Genomic DNA, 21,237 nt, shown 5'->3' on the forward strand with positions numbered 1-21,237 from the left:
CAGACAATATCTATAATATATCGAATGAAACAGGTGTTTCATGATGGTACATGGTGTAATTTTATGATCTACATACAGTACAACAGATTTATACTTGCGGATCAACAAGCTTCTGAATTGGAGCAGTAGGATATTTTTGGTGGCGTTGTCTAACTAATATGCAAGACTATAGAAATCAAACGAGTTAACATACCATTACAGAATCAACAGAATAATAAGCCGTTTAAACATCGGAAAAGACGGGTAAAATGGGGACACAGTAAAAGATACTGTATACTGTAAACTCAGACTCTGCCTTTCTTGCCACGAAGTCTAGAATTGGATAATTGCCACTAGGTCATTGTCTAGAGATCTTGCGGTAAATTAAAAGTCTGAGAATGTTAATAAGTCTGGAGCAAAAGTCCCTGGTCCCTGGTCTGCGCAATGCAAAATTGAAAACCACTGGCCACCGTCTTTATGAGGAGCCCGACGTCCCAGGGCTCCTCACGCAGACGGCCACAGCGATTTCCTTTCGCCACGGTTGGCACAACACATGCAGGCTGACGGTCACATCGATAAGACACCTTGTTATGATCAGCCCAAAGCCTCCTTATAAAAGAAAAAAAGCTGCTCCGGATAATTCGGCAAAAGATTGAATTGACCTTGTGCGTCTCAAACCCTCAAGCCACAGTCTGAAATTCCAGCGGTTTGGAGTCACTCAGGAATTTTCCACAGCCTTACGTCTCCCAATCAACAATGGGGAACAGATTACTCTGAGCCAGGGATTGTATCCTCTTGCCTGTCTCCAAACTGTCCCTTGTTAGAGAAATGAGGAATAGACCACAACACTGCACTGCCATTGGGAGGAGGACTTTTCTGCAACGTGTGCAAGATCGTGCACTATGTGAATACAGAATCAACCTAGAAGACTTCACAAGCTAGACAAGCTAACTCATCCAGGTGTCTCCTGCCACAGATTACATAATTATGTCTATGTCCTAATCCAATTGGCTTTACTCTCGATATGAGTGTATATAATACAACATGAGTTATTCCTATTGCATATTTTCTAACAGTTAGCGGCTAATCTCTCTTAAAAGCCCTGGCTGTGCCTTCCCCAGCCCCCCCCCCCACACTCCTCCCACCCTTCTCCAGAGCTGAATGGCGGGGTCTCCAACTGCTCCATTGGCAGACAGCGGTTCAGTGGCTCTGAAGGGGAGAGAGAGAGAGAGAGAGAGAGAGAGAGAGAGAGAGAGAGAGAGAGAGAGAGAGAGAGAGAGAGAGAGAGAGAGAGAGAGAGAGAGAGAGAGAGAGAGAGAGAGAGAGAGAGAGAGAGAGAGAGAGAGAGAGAGAGAGAGAGAGAGAGAGAGAGAGAGAGAGAGAGAGAGAGAGAGAGAGAGAGAGAGAGAGAGAGAGAGCTCTCCCTCCCTCCTCTGGGTCCACTCTGCGCTCTATCTTACCGTAACAGAAATCACAGCTGGAGGGGCAGTGCTTCTTCATGAGTCTGCGCTTGCTGTCGCAATAGCCTTTCCGGGCCCAGGCCGGACAGATAAATAGGCGGTCCAAGCATCCTGGGGTGGGGGGAGAGGAGGGGGGGGGGGGTTGTTTAGATGAAAAAGGGGAAACATCGCGAGAGTTAAGCATCGGTAACTTGAATCTGCAGCTAAAGAATTTGGCACGGCGATGTGCTTTTGCCTCCAGCGGGAACATGGACTCAGTGAAGTACACTGTCATGATGACTCACAAGTACAGTTTACACACAGTGTTTATTAAGGCCACGTTGGCGTTCAGAGTCGGCTTCTGAATAGTGCTCCCATCTGGTCCTCGTCCCAGCTAGACACATTTGATTGGTGTACTTTAATGACTAGACCTCAGATACACATGCAGTCTCAAGCTCTTTCAAATGTTTTTAATAACCATATTTCATCTCTTGCAAAATGGACGTTGCGAAAGAATGGATCCTTCCAAACACACTCCCAAAAGGGGAGCATGCATGCGTTTGCGTTGGCAAGACGTACCGTATAGCCGGTGCAAACCCCACACCTCGTCCTGCGTGATCAGCTTGCGCCCTGTCAGGGTTGCGTTCAGGTGCATGATGGCATTGGGGTTCAAGGAGTGCATGAGTCCCAGGGCATGGCCGATCTCATGCACGGCCACGTGGACCAGGTCTGTCAGCCATACGCCTGTGCAAACAGTGCTGTTCATTCAGTTTATCAACATTACATCCATCATGAGCTCTGGTGCATCCCTGATTATCAGCCTGTGAAATACAGACCGTGTTCTGTTTGATCGGCAGCAGATAAACACGAGTCAGGGTTACCTTTTTTCCAGCTGTAACGCATGTTTCCCAGAATCCAGTACTCGTCGTCGTCGAAGTGGATCTCCCCAGTGGGAGGGAAGAAGGCGTGGGCCAGCTCTCCGGTGATGCCGTCGAAGCAGTGGTGCAGGTAGGACTGCAGGCAGTCAGTGTGGTTGACTGGGTAGAACCCTGCAAACGCAGTAATGAGGATAGAGTGGATACAGCGCAACAGAATAGAACCCTGGTTAGAACCCTGGTTAGAACCCTGGTTAGAACCCTGGTTAGAACCCTGGTTAGAACCCTGCAAACGCAGTGAGAATAGAGAAAGCATAGCTCAGCAGAAAATGGTATAATCAAGTTTGGGTGAGTGAAATCGTACCCATTTTTCTAAGGTCACAAGGAAACATTACTGGTAGTGATGATGTTGGAAGCAGAGTGACATAAAGTCCAAGAAGTTGAGCCATGGTTTTGCCCACATTTTGAACTGTATAGGGTTCTTTCTTTAACAATATGTGAAAGTAATCACATATATGATGTATTGATAATGGCCGTAGAAGACTAAAATGAAATATGATGTTTTGTCTAGCCTTTGCAAGATCACGACCACACTTGATACAAATGTTATAATGGATTATAAATTATTGTTATTATATTGGCGGCAATAGTTGGTCTACTAGTCTTACATGCACACAGAATCCTCATTTCTGAAATGGCACCCAATATTGCCAAATGTATCAAATGTCCAAATGAAGAACTTTGCAGGAGTCATTATAATCCCATTACGTTTCTGTGCTACCATGGTGAGCCAGCCATGGTGAGCCAGCAATGGTGAGCCAGCCTCGGTGAGCCAGCCATGGTGCCTGGGAGGGATATGCAGGCCTACCTATTTTGATGTCAGCGTCTTGGTCAGCCGGCACCTCTCTGAAGCTGAAGGGGGACACGTCGCTCCACAGGCCAAACGCCTTGTAGAAGCCACGCCGCGTTTCACTGGCATTTATCAAATTGGTCGGAAATGACAGCAATCTGGGCGAAAAACAATATCTGAATGTAGTTATCTAAAATCACACATTCATCCTGAACAGCAACCGAATATTTATCTTCACTGTGCTTTTTTTATATGCTTTTATATGCTTTATGATTTATCATTACGTAACAACACATGACAAGCCGCCATGTATACCCAGCTACCAAAAGCAAAGTGATCACAAAACCAATAGTCCTGTGGTCGATCTAAGAGACTCCTCTGCAAACTTTACCAAGGTTTTACCCCAGCTGTTTATCATCTGCATCTCCCCTGGGATGAGCACAGGTGAAAGATCATCTGAGACATACTTGTACGTGAGCTTGAACTGGTCCCACTTGAGTTGCTCCGGGGTGAGGGTGTAGCGCTTGCTCCGGGACAAGTGGAGCACGTGTGAGCGGGCCTCTCTGCGTATCCCGATGAGCAGCACACTGGCGTGAGCTTCTTCCTTGGACAAAGAGAGACGCTTGTTTAACCACCTTTATGCTGGCCCGGGGGTGGACTTTGATGGATGGAGGGTGAACCGTCGGCGGTCTAACTCATTGCACAACTTACATTCGAGGTCAAACAAAGGAATCTGGAGGCAGTGCACGCAAGAACGCATAAAAACAACTTTAGTCCTATGTGACAGGAGGATTCCGTTGGATGTTAATCTAAAGCATTACTCGACTTGAGGATAATGTCGGTTGTGCATGAGTTCTTCTTACTGTGGGCATATAATACACTCATTATGAGTTAGTTCAGAGCCTGCGGGCGTATAGTGCTCTCATTTTCAGTTATTTCAAAACCTGGTCATCTGTATATCATCCTACTTTAAGCACTTTCAAGCGACGGCTTTCCGTCTCGTGGAAAAAAGGAAGCCTAGACAGCAGTAAAAGCACATTCCAAACTTAAGTATGATACTTTTCACAGAAAGGTTATGTCTGATGCCCCTTTGTGAAGCGGCAAATGGGACTCCAAACAAAAACACCTGGGTTCTATTCTGGTCTTCTGGGTTTTAAAGGATAAAGACCACTCCCCGGCAGTCAGGCACCATCCTAAACACACCTGGTCTTTGCAGCTTGTATCGCAATTTGTTCTGGTTTAGCTGAGAACAAAGTTCAGAAAGAAATATTGGACTTTGCATTTTTTTTCTCTGAACTTAAATCCCATTAAGTTGTTGTTTCTTTTACACAGGGGGTTCATTGAGTTTCTAAATGGAAGCGAGCCATGTTTACTTCTGATACTGGCCCAGGCATTGTGCAGTCAGGCTGAGGAAACACTGACAATGTATACTGATGCTGTTTTTTTTTTCTTCCAGATAAACATAACTTTTTAACATCTGCCTTGGAATTTGGCTTGCATACTTTACTCCAAAGGATGTTGTCACGTGAAAATCCTGTGAATAATACTTCATTATATGCATTGACTTTGTTGGGGGATAATGGGGCTTCATTGACAAGCGGGAAGGAAACAGTGTGCACTAACATCAGACATTCCCAAGGATCCCAGGGGAGTCTAGTCGGATCCACTCAAGATCTAGGGTAGTCTACAGTAGAAAGTCTGAACTTCTTGAGTTTATAGGTTGCTGGTTGTTGGGGCAAAAGGGCTTGAGAGTACAATGATTAAGCCATAATGCCTTTAAAGAAATGGCATAAAGGTCTGAAACACTCAAAAGAATACATACATTCGGGACAGTAATTACACTATACTAATATAGCTTATCACACACACGCACACGCACACGCACACGCACACGCACACTCACACACACACACACACACACACACACACACACACACACACACACACACACACACACACACACACACATTTGATTCAGTAACTTTAAAAAAAAAAAAATTAAGCTCATGAAAAGTAAATCGTTATATCATACCTCTAATCTCCAAGAAGGGAATGCGGTGGTTTCTTGCATCCCAGCAAATATAATGCTGAGCAAAGTCACAGCAGTAGCAAATGTCCAGCCGTCTTTCTTTACACTTGCAAGTGTTTGATACACCATCGTTGCGATATCACCACCCAGAATATAAAATCCCTCAAATAATAGGTGAAAGGTAAACCCTCTATGATGTATATTAACGCTCGTCCATTGATTCCATCCCTTTGTAGCCTCTGCGTGTTGAACGACAAATGCCGAGAAGCAGAGGAGTCCCAGTGTAGACTGGGTTCGGACGGTCGTTGCACGCCTAGGACTGCATCAGTTTTCAGCTCTGTTTAACTTTCGGCTGCTGCTATACTGCTGCTGCTGCTGTTGTGCGTTTCCTTGCAGTGTCTGGAGGTCTCACGTTACTTCAGTCGGGGCATGGTGTGGTCAAAGTCAAAGTCAACTTTTAAGTCAAGGCGGACCAAAACGTCTAGAATAAATCTGCGTTATGTTCTTGGCAGATTGGTTTATATTTCATGGTTTAAAAAAAACATATACATTTTTCTTTCTTTTTTTTCATTGACAATTGATTGATTGATATGATCATTTAATGATTATTGAAGAAGATTTTTTTTATTTTATTAAATATTATTTTATTATTTTTCCATTAGGAAAAATAATAAAAAATATATCCTGATGGATATATTGATCCATCAGGATCAATATATCTGACTATGCATCTATATTATACTTAAAAAATGGGTGTGGATTAAAATACAAATATTTCAGCAGAGAGTTCTACGGGGATGTAATAATGAATAGTGTTGATGCCGACCTAAAACCAATCAATGCGTTTTGATAGAGAGTTCTAAAATGATTGAACCGTGAACCTGAAAAAGGAAAGAAAAGTCCGTGTGTTACGTTTGGTACGCGTTTACACCTCACTAGGCTCACTAAAATAACCATATGACAAAAAGCAACGACCATAATCATAATTTAGTAAAGGCGGAACCATTGTGTTCTAGGGGACACGTTCCGCACGAAACATGTTCGAAGTTACCATCGAGGGAGTTGTAGGAAATGGCGTCAGCCTGGTGCGGGGATAACGGTGATCAGGCAGTGAATTACCCTCTAAATTGACACGTAGGAACCCGGTTAAATAACCAGGTCCATACCTATGTTTTGATGCGGTCACGGAGATATGCTTTTGCATATGAAATAGTGGATCTCGGATCACTAACAAAGACGAGGTATGGTCTAGACAACGGATGTTTCAGCCCACTGTCCCCCGGCTGAAGGTTCTCTTGCTACTAGCCGCAAATTAGTTAGTGAAGTGCTAATCCTTTAATCTGAGTTGTCAGCTTTGTTGTTTGACCCACATGAGAAAGACTCCTTAAGTGATTTGACTTTAAATTGTGTTCATGTCATGTTTTTTCCCCCCGATCAAGATTGTTCTTGCATAATTTTACTACTATGATAGTTCGCTGTACAGGTAACCAGTCTGCTATTGCTGCATTAGCCACAACATAAGTTGCTATGTAAATAAATAGATGTAGCTGATTTTAGCTATTTGCTATTCCACTGCAGTATCAGTATGTAAAGATGTTCGTTACTAGTCTTGCATTGTAAACGGCTTGCGCACTTGTATCCATGTTCTTGTCTGCTTGTGTTTATTTCAAAATTTCCTCTTTCTTGCTTGTTACAGGAATTGCAGTTGGCATCCCCAACATACGGATACCCTGGACGGACACCCTTTAAAACAATGGCAAAGGATAACAAACCAAGTAGGGTAGATACATTTGTCTTTGCTGGATCAAATGGTCACAATGGTCAACAGTGGCAAGGTGGGTTGAACGACGTGGTGCAAAATCACTACCGTGCCGCCCACCAAATGTCAAGGATGGCCCGGGTGACCTCAGACGTTAGGACCAAGTGTGCTGCCTATGTGCTAGCGTTGAGGCCGTGGAGCTTCAGTGCATCTCTCACGCCCGTGGCACTTGGCAGTGCCCTTGCATACAAGCTGGAGGGCTCTGTGGACTTGCTGGTTCTGGTCGTGTGTGCGGTGGCTGTGCTGGTGGTCCATGGGGCGGGGAACCTCGTGAACACCTACTATGACTTCTCAAAAGGGATAGATCACAAGAAGAGCGACGACAGGACCCTTGTGGACGAGATCCTCGCCCCACAAGATGTGGTGATGTTTGGAGCGTTGCTATATTCAGTGGGGTGCTTGTGTGCCACCCTCCTCTTCTTTTTATCCACCTTAAGACTTGAGCACCTAGCCCTAATTTATTTTGGTGGACTTTCCAGCTCTTTTTTATATACTGGAGGTGGGTACTTGTATGAAGCGCAGCATTACATTTTACATCATCAATGTTTGCACCACCAAAAAATACATATTTCCATCATAAAAGAAACAGAAATCCGACATTTTGGTCTTGTGCCTCTTCCTCAGGTATCGGCCTCAAGTATGTTGCCCTGGGCGACGTGGTCATCCTGATCACCTTCGGCCCGCTGGCGGTCATGTTCGCCCACGCGGTGCAGGTGGGCTACCTCTCGGTGCTGCCGCTGGTCTACGCCGTGCCGCTGGCGCTCAATACGGAGGCCATCCTCCACAGCAACAACACCCGAGACATGGACTCTGACAAGCAGGCGGGCATCGTCACGCTGGCCATCCTCCTCGGCCCGACGCTGTCCTACGTGCTGTACAACCTGCTGCTCTTCGTGCCCTACGTGCTCTTCTGCATCCTGGCCACGCACTACAGCATCAGCATGGCCCTGCCCCTGCTCACCCTGCCCATGGCCTTCCCCCTGGAGAAGCAGTTCCGGAGCAGGTGCTACGCCCGGATTCCACAGAAGACTGCCAAGCTCAACCTGCTCATGGGGCTCTTCTATGTGTTCGGGATCATCCTGGCGCCACCGGGCAGTTTGCCGTTATTGTAACTAGGAAGAATTTCTAATTTTTATATAAATGCATTTTTCTTTGGTCATGTTTTGATGCAGAGTAGTTTGTGTTTATTTTGTTGTCTGTTATTCAATTGCTTTTATTTCAGGAGGCTTTAATCAATTGCTTTATTTTATTGTCTAATTTATACACATTTAGTGTAGGTACTCAAAACTACTATCTGTGTTTTTTCTTTTTGCTTTATTTTCAGTATTGAAAAGTGCACAGTTGTATGTGTTGACTTAAATGTATTGGTGCCCTTTTCGTACCAATGACTCCATCTAAAGACAGACAAGATTCTGTTAGGTCTTTAAGGCAAAATAAATATATAACAATTTGTATTCCTTACCTGGTATGCAATGTTTATTTATTGTGGGAGAGAACTTAAGCAAATGTATTAAATTTATTTTTCTACAAATGCCATGACTCAGCTTCTGTCAAATAAATAATAGCACAGCCAGGATTGCATTCCTTGTCTATTTTCAGTTTGGGGTTGTTCAGGGGAATATGATTGGGCTTGTAATTCCACTGTGTAGCTGAATACCTTGCATTGAAAGTTTATTAGCGCAAAGTAACCAAGCTTTTAAAATGTCAATTCAGCCCGGGCTGTTGCGTTCAAATATGTATAATGACCAACCTTGAACTTAATGCAAGATATTTTAATGCGTTAGCCAAGGCTAAGTAAAGGACTTTAACGTTATCCTATAAGAGTGCCTTCGATTTTCGTTGTCCATGTAGTAATGGCGAAATCCAATCCTATAGAGCGTCTGTGGGTTTAGACCAGGAATCACCAACCTTTTTGAACCTGAGAGCTACTTCATGGGTACTGAGTCATACGAAGGGCACCCAGTTTGATACACTCATCTGAAATAACACATTTTCTCAGTTTGCCTTTAGTTATATATTGTTAATATTGATTAATGATACTCATCTATGTGAAGACACTGATCATGTTAATGATTTCTCACAATAATTATCAACAATGACTTAAAAAAGGTGAGAAAGAGTTGTTCAAGAACGAGCTGTGCTATTTTCAGAACAGGCCTGCGGGAGCCTCATATGGTCCTTGCGGGCGCCCTTGTGCCCGCGGGCACTGTGTTGGTGACCCCTGGTGTAGACCGTGCACGGGAGAATAATAACTACAGGATTTTTTTCAAATGTGACATTTTATTTACTCTAAAAATGTTATTTAATGTACATCAAGTATAATGGATTTCCAACAGCTACAGTAAGCCTAATATTGCCACTCTAACAGCAGGGTGCACTATTGGGCAGCAATGAAGCTGAAGAACAACGCATACAGCCTCCCAGTCTTTTCAGTGAACCAAGCCACACACAGGGCTGGGGTAAGTAGACACATCTTTTTTTAGTGAGTTCCACAAGGCAATGCTCCCTTTTCATTAAATTCCAAACTTGGATAAGCTTAAAACCTTATCAAAAGGGAAACACAACACCCTTCGGACGTCAGCCACGCTGCAACAAATGACAGCTCGTGCGCGCGTACCTGATCCTGTGGCCGGCCGCGAGCTCGCGCACCTCGCTCTGTCACCCGCGGTGATGTGAGCCAGGGTTGAGTGACGCAATGCATGGGCGTGTTATTATGGCTGTTAGCTAGCCAGCGTTCTTACACTGCAATACCCCCTTGGTTTACCATAGCATTTATTTATTCCTGAAAAACACCGTCACAGGACTGCCAGCGCTGATGGCAGACGCGGTGATGGAGCGATATTGTGCCTCACATTAAACCGCGTTTCGCGAGACGGTAAGTCATTTATTCATGAAGGATTTATTTTTTTACGAGGCTGTATTTCTTCTAGCAGAAGATGTTTAGGCTAGCAATATTTCTGTATAGCATGTCGCTAACCAGCGGTCAGAACAAGAACATAGACGAGATTGATTTTTTTATTTTATGCAGTCGCACCCTCGGCACCCTGCATCAAGTCAACCATTGCATGTTGCTTTGGAAAATGTGCCAGAGCAATTTGCGTAAATTTCTCTTTCCCTTTATCTCTCAGAGAGACACATTTAGGGACGTCTGCGCGATAATACATGCATACATCTGCTCGAAACCCAGACGTGTGAGTACATATCCAATCGAACGATGGTTAAGCTTTGATTACGTTCTCATTATTCAATACATTGTCAAAGATGCCACTCGTCTTCAGACATAATCTGTAACGACTAGCGGATAATAGCATGATATTTTTAAGTGTCACGGATGCTTCAATCGTGCTTGGGTTTTGAGTGGTATAGATCGGAGCGCAGAGGCTTCACATGGAAGAGATGTCGAACCTGGGCCATTCTCGGCTTTCTTTGTATGGCAACGCCCCCCCCCCCCCAACCCCCCTACTCATAAATGTGTTGCACCCCAGCCCCCCGCCTGTTCAAGGTGCGTTCTGGATCTGCAGCTGAGAGTCCCAAAAACATGTACAATTTTGTATTAATCTATATGAGAAACTTCCTCTTTTAACATGGGAAATTGGTGCATTGTCACAGCCTGTGTATTTTGACTGGAACGTACCGGTACTTCCTCTTTGGATGTAATATAATTGTAGTATGTCATTCATGTGATGCTTGTATTTAATTGTATTATATGCTACGCTATGCATTTTTATTTATGCCTTTATTGTATTCTACTTCTTTAAAGGGTTATGCATATCATTTTTATTGCAATTGTTATCTGCTTCACAGTGGTGAAGTGATTTTTTAAAAATGTTTTTCCTTAAAAATATTGTACAGGTAAGGGGAGGGATCGCGCTAAATTATTTTAACTCTTATAACGACAGGAAATTAGATGATGATAAAGATAATCCTTATTCTGAATTCTGAATACATTCTACATTTGTGTAGATTCTTGATATATTTGAATTATTTAATTTAAATTTTATATATCAGCAGATGTTTTTCTCCAATGCTGGGATTGTATGCCTATTGAGAGTTATATATGATTGAATGCTCAATGTCTTCCCTATCCAGTCTAGACTGACAGTCTAAGCTTTATTTACCCAATCCCACAGCAGATCAGCAGACTTCATTACAAAAGATGCGCTGCGTTTACACTACTCTCTCTTACTTCACTTAGTGTGTGTGTGTGTGTGTGTGTGTGTGTGTGTGTGTGTGTGTGTGTGTGTGTGTGTGTGTGTGTGTGTGTGTGTGTGTGTGTGTGTGTGTGTGTGTGTGTGTGTGTGTGTGTGTGAGGTTGAAAATGCAGAATATAATGCTTTGCCTGGATACAGTGATCCATAATATTGTTCATGTTTTGCAGCTCGGGCCAGATTGAAAAGCAAATTTTCCTCCAGGCTTTTCTACATGCACTACTGCATACTTCATCACATCCCCCTATTACCCAACCTCCAATGTTTCATCCTAATCACATGCTCTCCATTGAGTCTCCCCCTCCCTACAAATCTACATGCATATTCTGTGCAATAAGTAGACCCTCTGAAAAAGCCTGTTCAAGCCTGGAATGTTGCTGAGTTAGTCCTACTTGCCTTCTGCATGAAAAGTACACACACCGAATGTGTGTGTGTGTGTGGCTCTGTTTTTCTGTCTGTGGGGGGGACAGAGTGAGCCTCCCTATCCCCACCGTTCATGGGGAGCCACTCTTAGTCTCTGATTGGCCGGTGCGCTCCGCTGGTCATGCATGCTGTGTCCGCTACTGTATTTCTTTCCTGTCCCCCTACCTTAAGTGGTTGCTTGTGGTGCTCTTCAGACAGGCAAACCTGTTAAACGGGAGCGGGTTCATTCATTCAGCCACTTGACGAGATCCATACAGCCTTTTTCATAAACAAACTGGAACATTTACGTTGGCTCTGCACCATGTCATGCCATTGTCAATAGGTGGGAGAGATTGTCGTGCTCCTACATGTTTACAGTGAGACACGTATACATGCTTTAGAAAGGGTTGGAGACAGGACTATGGTGAAACTTGCTGCTCTGTGCAGCCTTATTACCGTTGGGGGTGGGGACTCTGTTTTTTTCTGAAATACAATCCCCTGTTCCATAGAGGGGGAAATGTTTGGGAATGTCAAAGTAAATAGAGACATCGATTGATCTAGTAATTAGCCGATCAATCAATTGATCAAGCCCTTCGTAGCTTGGTAAATAAAGCTTCCCATTCTAGTCTTTTCTACAGGTCAGGGTTAAACCATTGTCTTCATCCTCAGGCTTTTCAAAGATAAACCCCCATACTCTCGCCAATGGGTTTTTGTGTGTGGAATTGAACAATTAACTGTCATTCCCTGATTGCTTACATGAAACGGCCAACTTGGCGGGTTAAAAAAAACAACTGCTCTCTCTAAAACAAAGAGCAAAGTGCACGGCCAAAAACAAACAGTTGGGGTCTTCTGGAAAATAGGTGCACTATTTCGCCATTACAGGGTGACCGGGCGGGTATGTGCGTCGCATCATACCTGCCTGCTGCCACATTGCGAGCCTGTTGCTACAGCAGTGGCTGTTCCCATGGTGCTCTTCCATCTGGGAATACCACTTCCAAACATGTTCCGAAGCGGCCTGAGGATTGTGGGTTGTGAGTACCGTTTGCATTTTCAAAACAAAATGAATTCCCAAAAGGGTTTAGTAGTTGTTGAAGTCAGCTCTAGTCGGTGTATAAATACTAGCTTAGAGGAACTGCAAGGATTAGGTTTTGGTTTATTACATCAATAATTTGACTCCATCGGCCCGTTAATGTAATGAAGCTGGACTCTTGAGGTCCTTGACATTGTATGTTGCCATTGTCGTTCAAATGTGTTTGGTTGCCAAGTTTGATAGGGAAGCAGTAACATGTTACATGCAAAACTGTTTCTATAAATCAATCTAGGAACAATAGCTGTTCATGTGCCAAAAGGGCAACACGCTTTATTGCTTCCGCTGTTATTTTGGAGCTAGTTATGTTTGCATTTACACAATACTGTCTCACCCTAACGATGCATGTCCAAATAAAGAGACATGTTTTTTTAATGCATAAAATGAGCTGTGTAATAAGGCAATGGAGGGGTGTTGTTTTTTTTTGGCCTGTTGCCAACTCTGATGAAACCCCAGTGTTGACCTAAAGCACTGTTTACACAGCATTTATATGGATTTTCCTGAGAACCGCATTGACTACCAGATGTTTCTGCCCTGGGTCAGCTCTGGTCTGGTTACAGCAGGGTCTAACTCGTTTGTGGCATTCACAGGGGCCATGAAACCCTTTCAGTACCCAGGCAGATGATTTGTATTAGATGACACGTATGAGACAGGATTGATCCTTTATGAATTCCTGCAGTGTAAAATAAATGGACATACCCACCTGGACTTGTGATTTGATGTTGAAACGCCGAAGGCCAAAGAGGCTGTTTTAGCTCTGTTTCTAGTACTGCACTTGATTCCACTGAAGAACTTGCCAACTAAAATGTTATGTTGCAGAGGATTTTGTTTATCTTCAAGTCAAGCCACAACAAAAGATCACTGAGCCCTTCAACCTCAACAGAGTAACCCTGAGCCCTTAACACTCTCTTAAACCTCAACAGAGTAACCCTGAGCCCCTAACACTCTCTTAAACCTCAACAGAGTAACCCTGAGCCCCTAACACTCTCTTAAACCTCAACAGAGTAACACCGAGCCCCTAAAACTCTCTTAAACCTCAATAAAATAACACTGAGCCCCTAACAAACTCTTAAACTTCAACGAATAAACCTGAGCCCCTACCACTCTTAAACCTCAACAAAGTAACCCTGAGCGCCCAACACTGAACACTCTTAAACCTCAACGAATAACCCTGAGCTTCTACCCCTATCTGAAACCTAAAAAAGGAACAAAGGAAACACAAGGAAACTGCGTGAAGGAGCGATCGCTCTTTCACGACAGCTAGTAGCTGCATTATACTACAGACATAGAACTGAAGTAGGTGAACCAACTGCAGTCTGGACAGGGTCTTTATTACCACTATTTTAGATGCACTAGATAGCATATATACAAGAGTTTTATTTATTTATTTATCTATCTATATTTATCAGATGACAAAGCCATTCTGGCTTCTAAATGGCTTTGTTATCTTGATTTAGATTGATCAAATTAGATATTCATGGATAAACATTGTTTAATCTTATGGAATCAGCCTTGCAAATGGCTCGAAAATAAACCGGCATTGATCATGGTTACCATGTATCTTTACAGACTTTCTGAAACCTGACTTCCATTGACGTAGATTAGTGTCATTCTCAGCATTGGTGGCATAACTAGTCATGCATGGTTTGCGGAAAACAAAATGCAGATTGACAAAGTGCTAGAAGGGTCCAATTCTCATTCCTGGGCTTTGTTTTCGGTTATGCTAATGGTTAATAAGAGGCTATATGTCTGCACTGGCTACTAAGCCTCTAGCATCCCACCCTTTGCTGACTCAGTCCTCTGAAGCTGAAGCACACAGGTGTGTGAGAGACTGAGTTTGGTGTGTGCATAATGAGTAGGGTTTCATGGCTCTACGCAAATTATTGTAGTCAAAGTGTGTGTGTGTGTGTGTGTGTGTGTGTGTGTGTGTGTGTGTGTGTGTGTGTGTGTGTGTGTGTGTGTGTGTGTGTGTGTGTGTGTGTGTGTGTGTGTGTGTGTGTGTGTGTGTGTGTGTGTGTGTGTGTGTGTGTGTGTGTGTGTGTGTGTGTGAGAAAGTTCGTCATGGGGCTGGGCGATGTGACCTAAAAATAAAAAATTAAAAGATTCTAACCAAACCCGTTAATTCATTTTGATCTGGGTTATTTAACCTACAAATCACAAATATATATATATTTTTAAGTTTGGATTTTATTTGAAGGTTACCCCTAAACACTCACCTTTTTCAGCGCATGCTGCCATGTAGACATTTAACTCTTTAAAAAATGTTTTTAAAAAATCGATTATTGACCAAAATTCGTATTACGATAAAAAATCGATAAATCTACCAGCTCTAGTATGTCACACACATACTGGGCCTATGAAATATGTCTTTGCCTGGAGTGGTAGTAGGTCAGAGCATGATGAGTGCATCAAGAAGTCAAGCTGCTCACTACAGAAGAATGAAAGATGGACCGAAAGATAGATGAAGGGACGGAGAAGAGGGATCGAGAGGAGAGAGAGACAAAGGGATTGAGAAGAGATATAGACGAAGGGATGAGAAGAGAGATGCACAAAGGGTTGAGAGATGAAGTGACGGGGAAGAGAGACAGAGTTGACAGAGCTTAACGGACACTTTTATCCGAGGTAGCTACCGTAGTTGAATACCTTCACACAGGACACGTTTCAGCCGTCTCTCAGTGTTGCATCCAATATTTCATCCACTAAGTCTTCCAATGCGTCGTTAGATCCCAAATTGCCTCCCCTCTTTAACCTAGCGTTGACTTCCCTCTGATGTGCGTATCTAATCCCACGCGGCCTGGACCCTGCTCCCGCCGCTTGCTAAAGGCGTCTTCTCCTCCCTGCAGTGAGTCCCCCTCACCTGTTCCTGGAGCCGTCCCTGGACCCCCCGCGGGCCCGCCGGCCCAGCGGCAGCAGGCCGGGCCCGAGGCCCCAGGCCAAGCGCTCCGGCCCCCGGCCCGGCCCCAGCAGAGGCGGCATGGAGGTGGGCATGCGCGTGGTGCGCGGCCTGGACTGGAAGTGGGGGAACCAGGACGACTCGGAGGGCCACATGGGAACGGTGGTGGAGATCGGGCGCCAGGGCAGCACCACCACGCCCGACAAGACGGTGGTGGTGCAGTGGGACAGCGGCACGCGCACCAACTACCGGACGGGCTACCAGGGGGCGTACGACCTGCTGCTCTACGACAACGCCCAGATCGGTGAGAGGCTGTTTTCTTTTGGTTTTCAGACATATTACAATTATGCACATGCAAAACCAATCAAAAACAAACAGTACAAGCTAATAATAAAAAATAAATGAGAGACAGAGTGTATAAATAATTAAATAATAATTAAATATAATTAATAATTAAATAATTACATTTCCTGTACTGAAGTTATGCTCTGAGACATTGCGCTGCCATCATACAATGCAATCTTAATTATCAAGCAAACACCTTGATTGGTGGCATTTTTGTTATATTTTGTTTTTAAATGCCATTTATGTTTTTAATCTTTCACGTATTCATCGTGTTGTTTTACGTTGACCTGAGAGACTTTCCTCTCGTTTGGAAAATATTTAAGAGGCATCTTAGGTCTTCACCACTGACCGTTGGCCATTCCACGCTGGCTTGTACGCTTGAGTGACGCTGACTAATGCTCCGTTAAACGCCCCGAAAGCTGGGTCCTTAAGAATTAATGGAGTGGAACTGTACAGGGTTGTGCTGAAGACAAGGTCCGGCTGTCAGGGCTCCATGTATTTTCTCCTCGGCTTTGTATGTGCTTGGATCAATTAATTATCTAAATTGCATATGATACATTCCCTACCTGAATTGAATAATCAAAATGCTAATTTCATAATATATACAAAAAACGATATTTAGAGCTAGACTTAAGAACCCGGTTCAGGCACAACTACCATGAGCATTATAACGGTACTCAACCATGGCAGGTTTACCTTGATGTTTTCGGGTCCATCTGACCACTCTTCCTCCTCCTCCTTCTCCCCCACCTCCTCCTGCCCTAGGGGTTCGTCACTCCAACATCATCTGTGACAGCTGCAAGAAGCATGGCATCATGGGTATGCGCTGGAAGTGCAAGGTGTGCTTCGACTACGACCTCTGCACCCAGTGTTACATGAACAACAAGCATGACCTGAGCCATGCCTTCGAGCGCTACGAGACCGCCCACTCACAGCCGTGAGTAACTTTGCCTTCAAATGCATCAGTACCAATCCCTTTTAATTCTCAGTGCATACCCCTTTATACTACCTCCATACACCCCCCTTTATACTACCTCCATACCTACCCCTTTAACTACCCTTCGGAGCGCTACGCGGCTGGACACTCACAGCCGTGAGTACCTTCCCCTTTAAATACATCATTGCCTTCCCCTTTAAGTACCTCAGTACATACCCCTTTAAGTACCTCAGTACATACCCCTTTAACTACCTCAGTAATTCCCCCTTTAACTACCTCAGCATAATGAGGTCGTTTTTCAAGCATAACGGAGTCTATTCAATTCAGATGTTTCTCCATTGTGTTTTCTTTTTTACTATTGGAATCTGATTTTTAATGGACGTTTTAACTGGGTGCTAAAGCCGTGTTTATTAGTGCGTGCACATCCTGTCCAACCAAAGTCATCCCTTTCTTTGTTTTTTTATAGCAAGAGCTTGATTTCAGATTTTCAACAAATTGCATTATGTATAATATGTACCAGCAGTAGTACGCTCATTGTTGCAATGGGAAAGATTCCACTATTGGCATCCTATAACTGATGGGATAGATGCTGTTCAGCCCTTACCACTCTCTTTGTTTACAATAATCTTAATATTGACTCTCCTCTGATAATACTGAATCTGAGAAGATACACCGAGTGATGAAGGCCTCAGCAATACGCTGCTAGTATGAAGAGTATAAAGGGGGTTACTTTGCTCACAGATACCTCTAGTTAGCGAGTACAATCTGATAAAAGCGTCAGAATAAAGTCTAACTTGTTCATATTGGGAAGCACTCAAAAGCACATATTGACTGTGGTCACGTGTGAACTACGGCTGACGGGGGGGGTTGATTATGGGCATGTTGGAAGGGACATGGAGGCCTTGCGTCAAAGCCAACAAATGTTGTGCCAGCACACATGCCTACTGTACAAATAGAGAGTATACAGAGTTTTCTTTTCTTTTTGTCTAAATACACACAATGTATGCTTAGGGTATCGCGTGACAGACCTTCAGAATAGCTCCTGTCATTATGATCGGGTCACTCCTAGCATTAGTAAGCCTGTCGTTCCTAAGCTTAGAAACTGCATCTCTTGTAATCACATGGAACATGCTGTCCCCATGCCTGGCAACCCCAGCGCTGATCATGTTGATCATGTTTTCAGGAATGGCTTAGATCATTTCCAAGAACAAACAGTGAGCCAAGCCGTTCACCTCTCAACTACTTAGCCAAATTCATGGCCGTATCAGTGGAAATGTTACACCCTGTTGTTGATGTGGATATTGTGTTTAATCCATATGCTTGCGACTTTTCAATCTTAAAAATGCATAACAACTTTTTATAACCACTTGATCAAATGGATTTAATATTGGAGCCCTTTTTAGAACCACTAATGTTAAGGTGCCTACCATTGGGTATTTTTTTCTATGTTTTTCCTTTTATTTTTTGGAAAATGCTAAACTTATTTGGCATTTTTTTAATGATTTATGATATTAGATTTTTTAATTTATTAATTAGTTTTTTTTCGAATAATAAAAGATTCACCTATACATGGGTTGAGACAGGGCCAAATGGGTTCCTGGATTTGTAAATTTGTACCTTTTGTAAGTGTCCGTAACTTTTGTACTTTCAACCTGTCACCCTTTTAATACATTTTCTTTTATCAGGTGAACTGGCTGGGTCTGCTACTTTAGTAAAGTATGATTTATGCGTGACACATTTACGCAGCCAAATTGATATGGAAGCTATGCTGTAGAATCTGAGACAGATTAGTCTGAACAGAGCTCAGACTGATTATACACAATACCTTATAATCATTTCAAATGATTATCTTTGCCTTGGTCAGCACGAATGGAATAAGAGCAGTTCAAAACAGCTGTGACTGTGTCCCAGGCATTCGTTCTGCCGTTGAATGAGGCCTGTAGAAAAGATCTGGGACCATGGTAAAACGGGACAACTCGTGAACGGCTGTGTTTGAGAGTACTGGGAAATACTGCTCAGTTCTTGCTCACTCCAGTTCAAACAGGGATGTTCATGTACTTGAGACCATGAGTCTGTTGCACAACGAGATGATTGTTTGCTTTACCAACTCCACCGCCACTAGCAATGGCTGTCATCTGCTTTGAAAAATGTTGTTTTGCATTTAATCAGAAAATAGATCTCACTAATACGTTACCATTCCATGATATAAAGATTGTTCACTTTCATACATGTGCTCCATTCAACAGAATGGGAGAGGAAACAAAGCAGAGATAAAGACAAACCTAAGGCCCCGATATATTTATACAAAATCGAAGATGGCACATTGGCATAATAACTCCTATTGAACGGGTCAGTTTCAAAAGCGTAAAATAAAGTCACTGTGAACGGTGGCCTGTGTGATTGATAACAGGAGTCGCTGTGAGACTCGCATGGTGTTGTTGACCAATTGCAGGCAGCGGCGCATTGGGAGACAAGTTTGACTAGTTTGGCTGCCATTTTGTCTCTGTGTGCTGGAACACCAATTCAGATTTAGTTGTAGGTATATAGGGGCCCTAATCAAAGACGTTCTATGAATATAAACACAACAGACGAAACACATAAACAGACACCTTTCTGTAGGCCACTAACATCTGTCAACAACAGATTAAAAATAATTTTGGTTTATTAGAATGCAACTGTGCTGTAAGGATTGTAGTTATATTATGTGATCGTTTTGTCAATTTTTGTGTTATGCTAACCCATTCTTACAGTGGAAAGGGTGGGCAGAAATAATGGCTGGTTTGACTCTGCTTTGAAACCCCCTCAACGCCAACAGCCAGCTAATATTTATTCTTAGTTTGCACCTCGCCCCCTCATATTAACCTGGTCATTGTATTGGGTCCTGATTTATTTTGTCGCTAGCTACTACTCTAGCTGCTAGCTTGGGGATGCAGGTACACACAGAATGGTCACAACAGATATAAAACTGAAATAATAATCATATGACTAAATGTACAAAAATAATTGTGTCCACTGAAGCATTTTGTGATTCCCTATGTAATTGTTTATTTATTTTTAAAGATTTTTTAACATTGTCCTCGTGAGAATATAAACGGATGAGGCAGTGACTTCACACATTGCCAGAATGGTAGCGATCAGTCATGGAGACAATGGAGTCCTTGTCAACTCGCTCCTGCTGTCAAAGCATATCGCATTCGCTGCTCGAGTCAGTCAAGTAAACAAACACAGTCATCACATGAAAATCATATTCTCACTGGGGCCCCTCTTTGCTTATTATGTACGGTGCAACACACACAGTAGGCCTTCTCTTCCCCCTCTCTCTCTCTCTCTCTCTCTCCCAGATGGAGCAGCTTCTCTTTTGCTCGTAACAACGCACATCGCCTTAAAAGCACTGCTGCGGTTCGTTCATTGTATAAGACTGACTTTTAGTGGATTTCGAATGGGAGGCAAATGGAAAAGGGCATTTTGACATCGTTTTGCTCCATACCAGTGAACCCACAGAGACAGCAGCGGTAACCAGGTATGACCTTCAGTATTGTTATGATATAACCCATTAACAGAAGACGTAACGGTACTACCAAACTAATGTGTGAAAAGAAATAGCTAGGCTTCATAATAATTTTTTTTCTAAATAATTCTTTATCCATTTTGGCTTCTTCATCCCAATGACACTCCCAAACATCCTATAAAGGCTTTATTTCATTAGATAAGTATGAAGACGGAGAGAATAGATATTCTCAGAAGGCCGTTTCCAGGTATGGCCTCAAACCCCCGTGCGGCCGTAGGCCAGCAGAGCAAGGCGGGCCGTGCAGACGACACGTGTTGTATTGTAATCACAGTGATCTAACCGGATTACCATTGTCACATTGTCACATGACCGTATTAGCCCTCCTTCCACCTTGTTGTAGTCAAGTGATTGGGTGGCCTCGCAACACGCAGAGGTCTCCGGTATGATCCATATTTTTGGAAAGATTATCAATCAACCTTGATAATGTAATTGTATTTAGTTTAAACAAACCAACGCGCAAACACAGACGGGCCTAATAGAACGTTTACATTCTAGGACTGTATGTTACAGGAGTTGTGTATCATCCTGATTCAAATTGTTGTTACGAAGTGCTACTTTATTCAATAAAATAAAAAAAATGGGGGAATTGTGGTCTACAGGAATTAGATCATTTAATCAGTTCACCGCATCGCACGTGTGTGTGGGTGGGTGGGTGTGGGTGTGTCCATTAAATCATGCGTTCTATATTAAACCCTCATCAAAAATGCATGTTTTTATGTAAAAAATCGAAGTATATTAATAATTAGACATTCCTTTGAACCCAAAGAACCTTTCGGCCTTGGATTTGGAATGTGTGTGTGTGTGTG

The 21,237-nt window shown here is 43.3% G+C and overlaps 3 protein-coding genes across 3 annotated transcripts in view; 2 read left to right on the forward strand and 1 right to left on the reverse strand.

The window, feature by feature from the left end:
* Positions 1–1,137: 1,137 nt before the first annotated feature.
* On the reverse strand, positions 1,138–5,602 carry mmp23ba (matrix metallopeptidase 23ba). Its single transcript, XM_060055967.1, has 6 exons — positions 5,176–5,602; positions 3,611–3,747; positions 3,162–3,301; positions 2,300–2,467; positions 1,998–2,162; positions 1,138–1,550 (listed from the first exon to the last, which is right to left on the reverse strand). Exons 1-6 carry the CDS (start codon positions 5,299–5,301, stop codon positions 1,180–1,182), a joined length of 1,107 nt encoding a protein of 368 aa, XP_059911950.1. The 5' UTR covers positions 5,302–5,602; the 3' UTR covers positions 1,138–1,179.
* Positions 5,603–6,194: 592 nt separating this feature from the next.
* On the forward strand, positions 6,195–8,564 carry ubiad1 (UbiA prenyltransferase domain containing 1). Its single transcript, XM_060055971.1, has 3 exons — positions 6,195–6,413; positions 6,869–7,490; positions 7,616–8,564. The coding sequence occupies exons 2-3, from the start codon at positions 6,926–6,928 to the stop codon at positions 8,101–8,103; spliced, it is 1,053 nt and encodes a 350-aa protein (XP_059911954.1). The 5' UTR covers positions 6,195–6,413; positions 6,869–6,925; the 3' UTR covers positions 8,104–8,564.
* A 3,907-nt stretch (positions 8,565–12,471) lies between these two features.
* The window catches only part of mib2 (MIB E3 ubiquitin protein ligase 2), a 29,166-nt gene continuing 20,400 nt past the window's right edge, over positions 12,472–21,237 (forward strand). The window contains 3 exon segments of the mRNA XM_060055926.1: positions 12,472–12,632; positions 15,532–15,885; positions 16,692–16,863. Coding sequence (XP_059911909.1) covers positions 12,566–12,632; positions 15,532–15,885; positions 16,692–16,863 — 593 coding nt within the window. The 5' untranslated portion in view covers positions 12,472–12,565.

The sequence above is a fragment of the Gadus macrocephalus genome, chromosome 7, assembly GCF_031168955.1.
Source record: "Gadus macrocephalus chromosome 7, ASM3116895v1".
In the NCBI taxonomy this organism is placed as follows: Eukaryota; Metazoa; Chordata; class Actinopteri; order Gadiformes; family Gadidae; genus Gadus; species Gadus macrocephalus.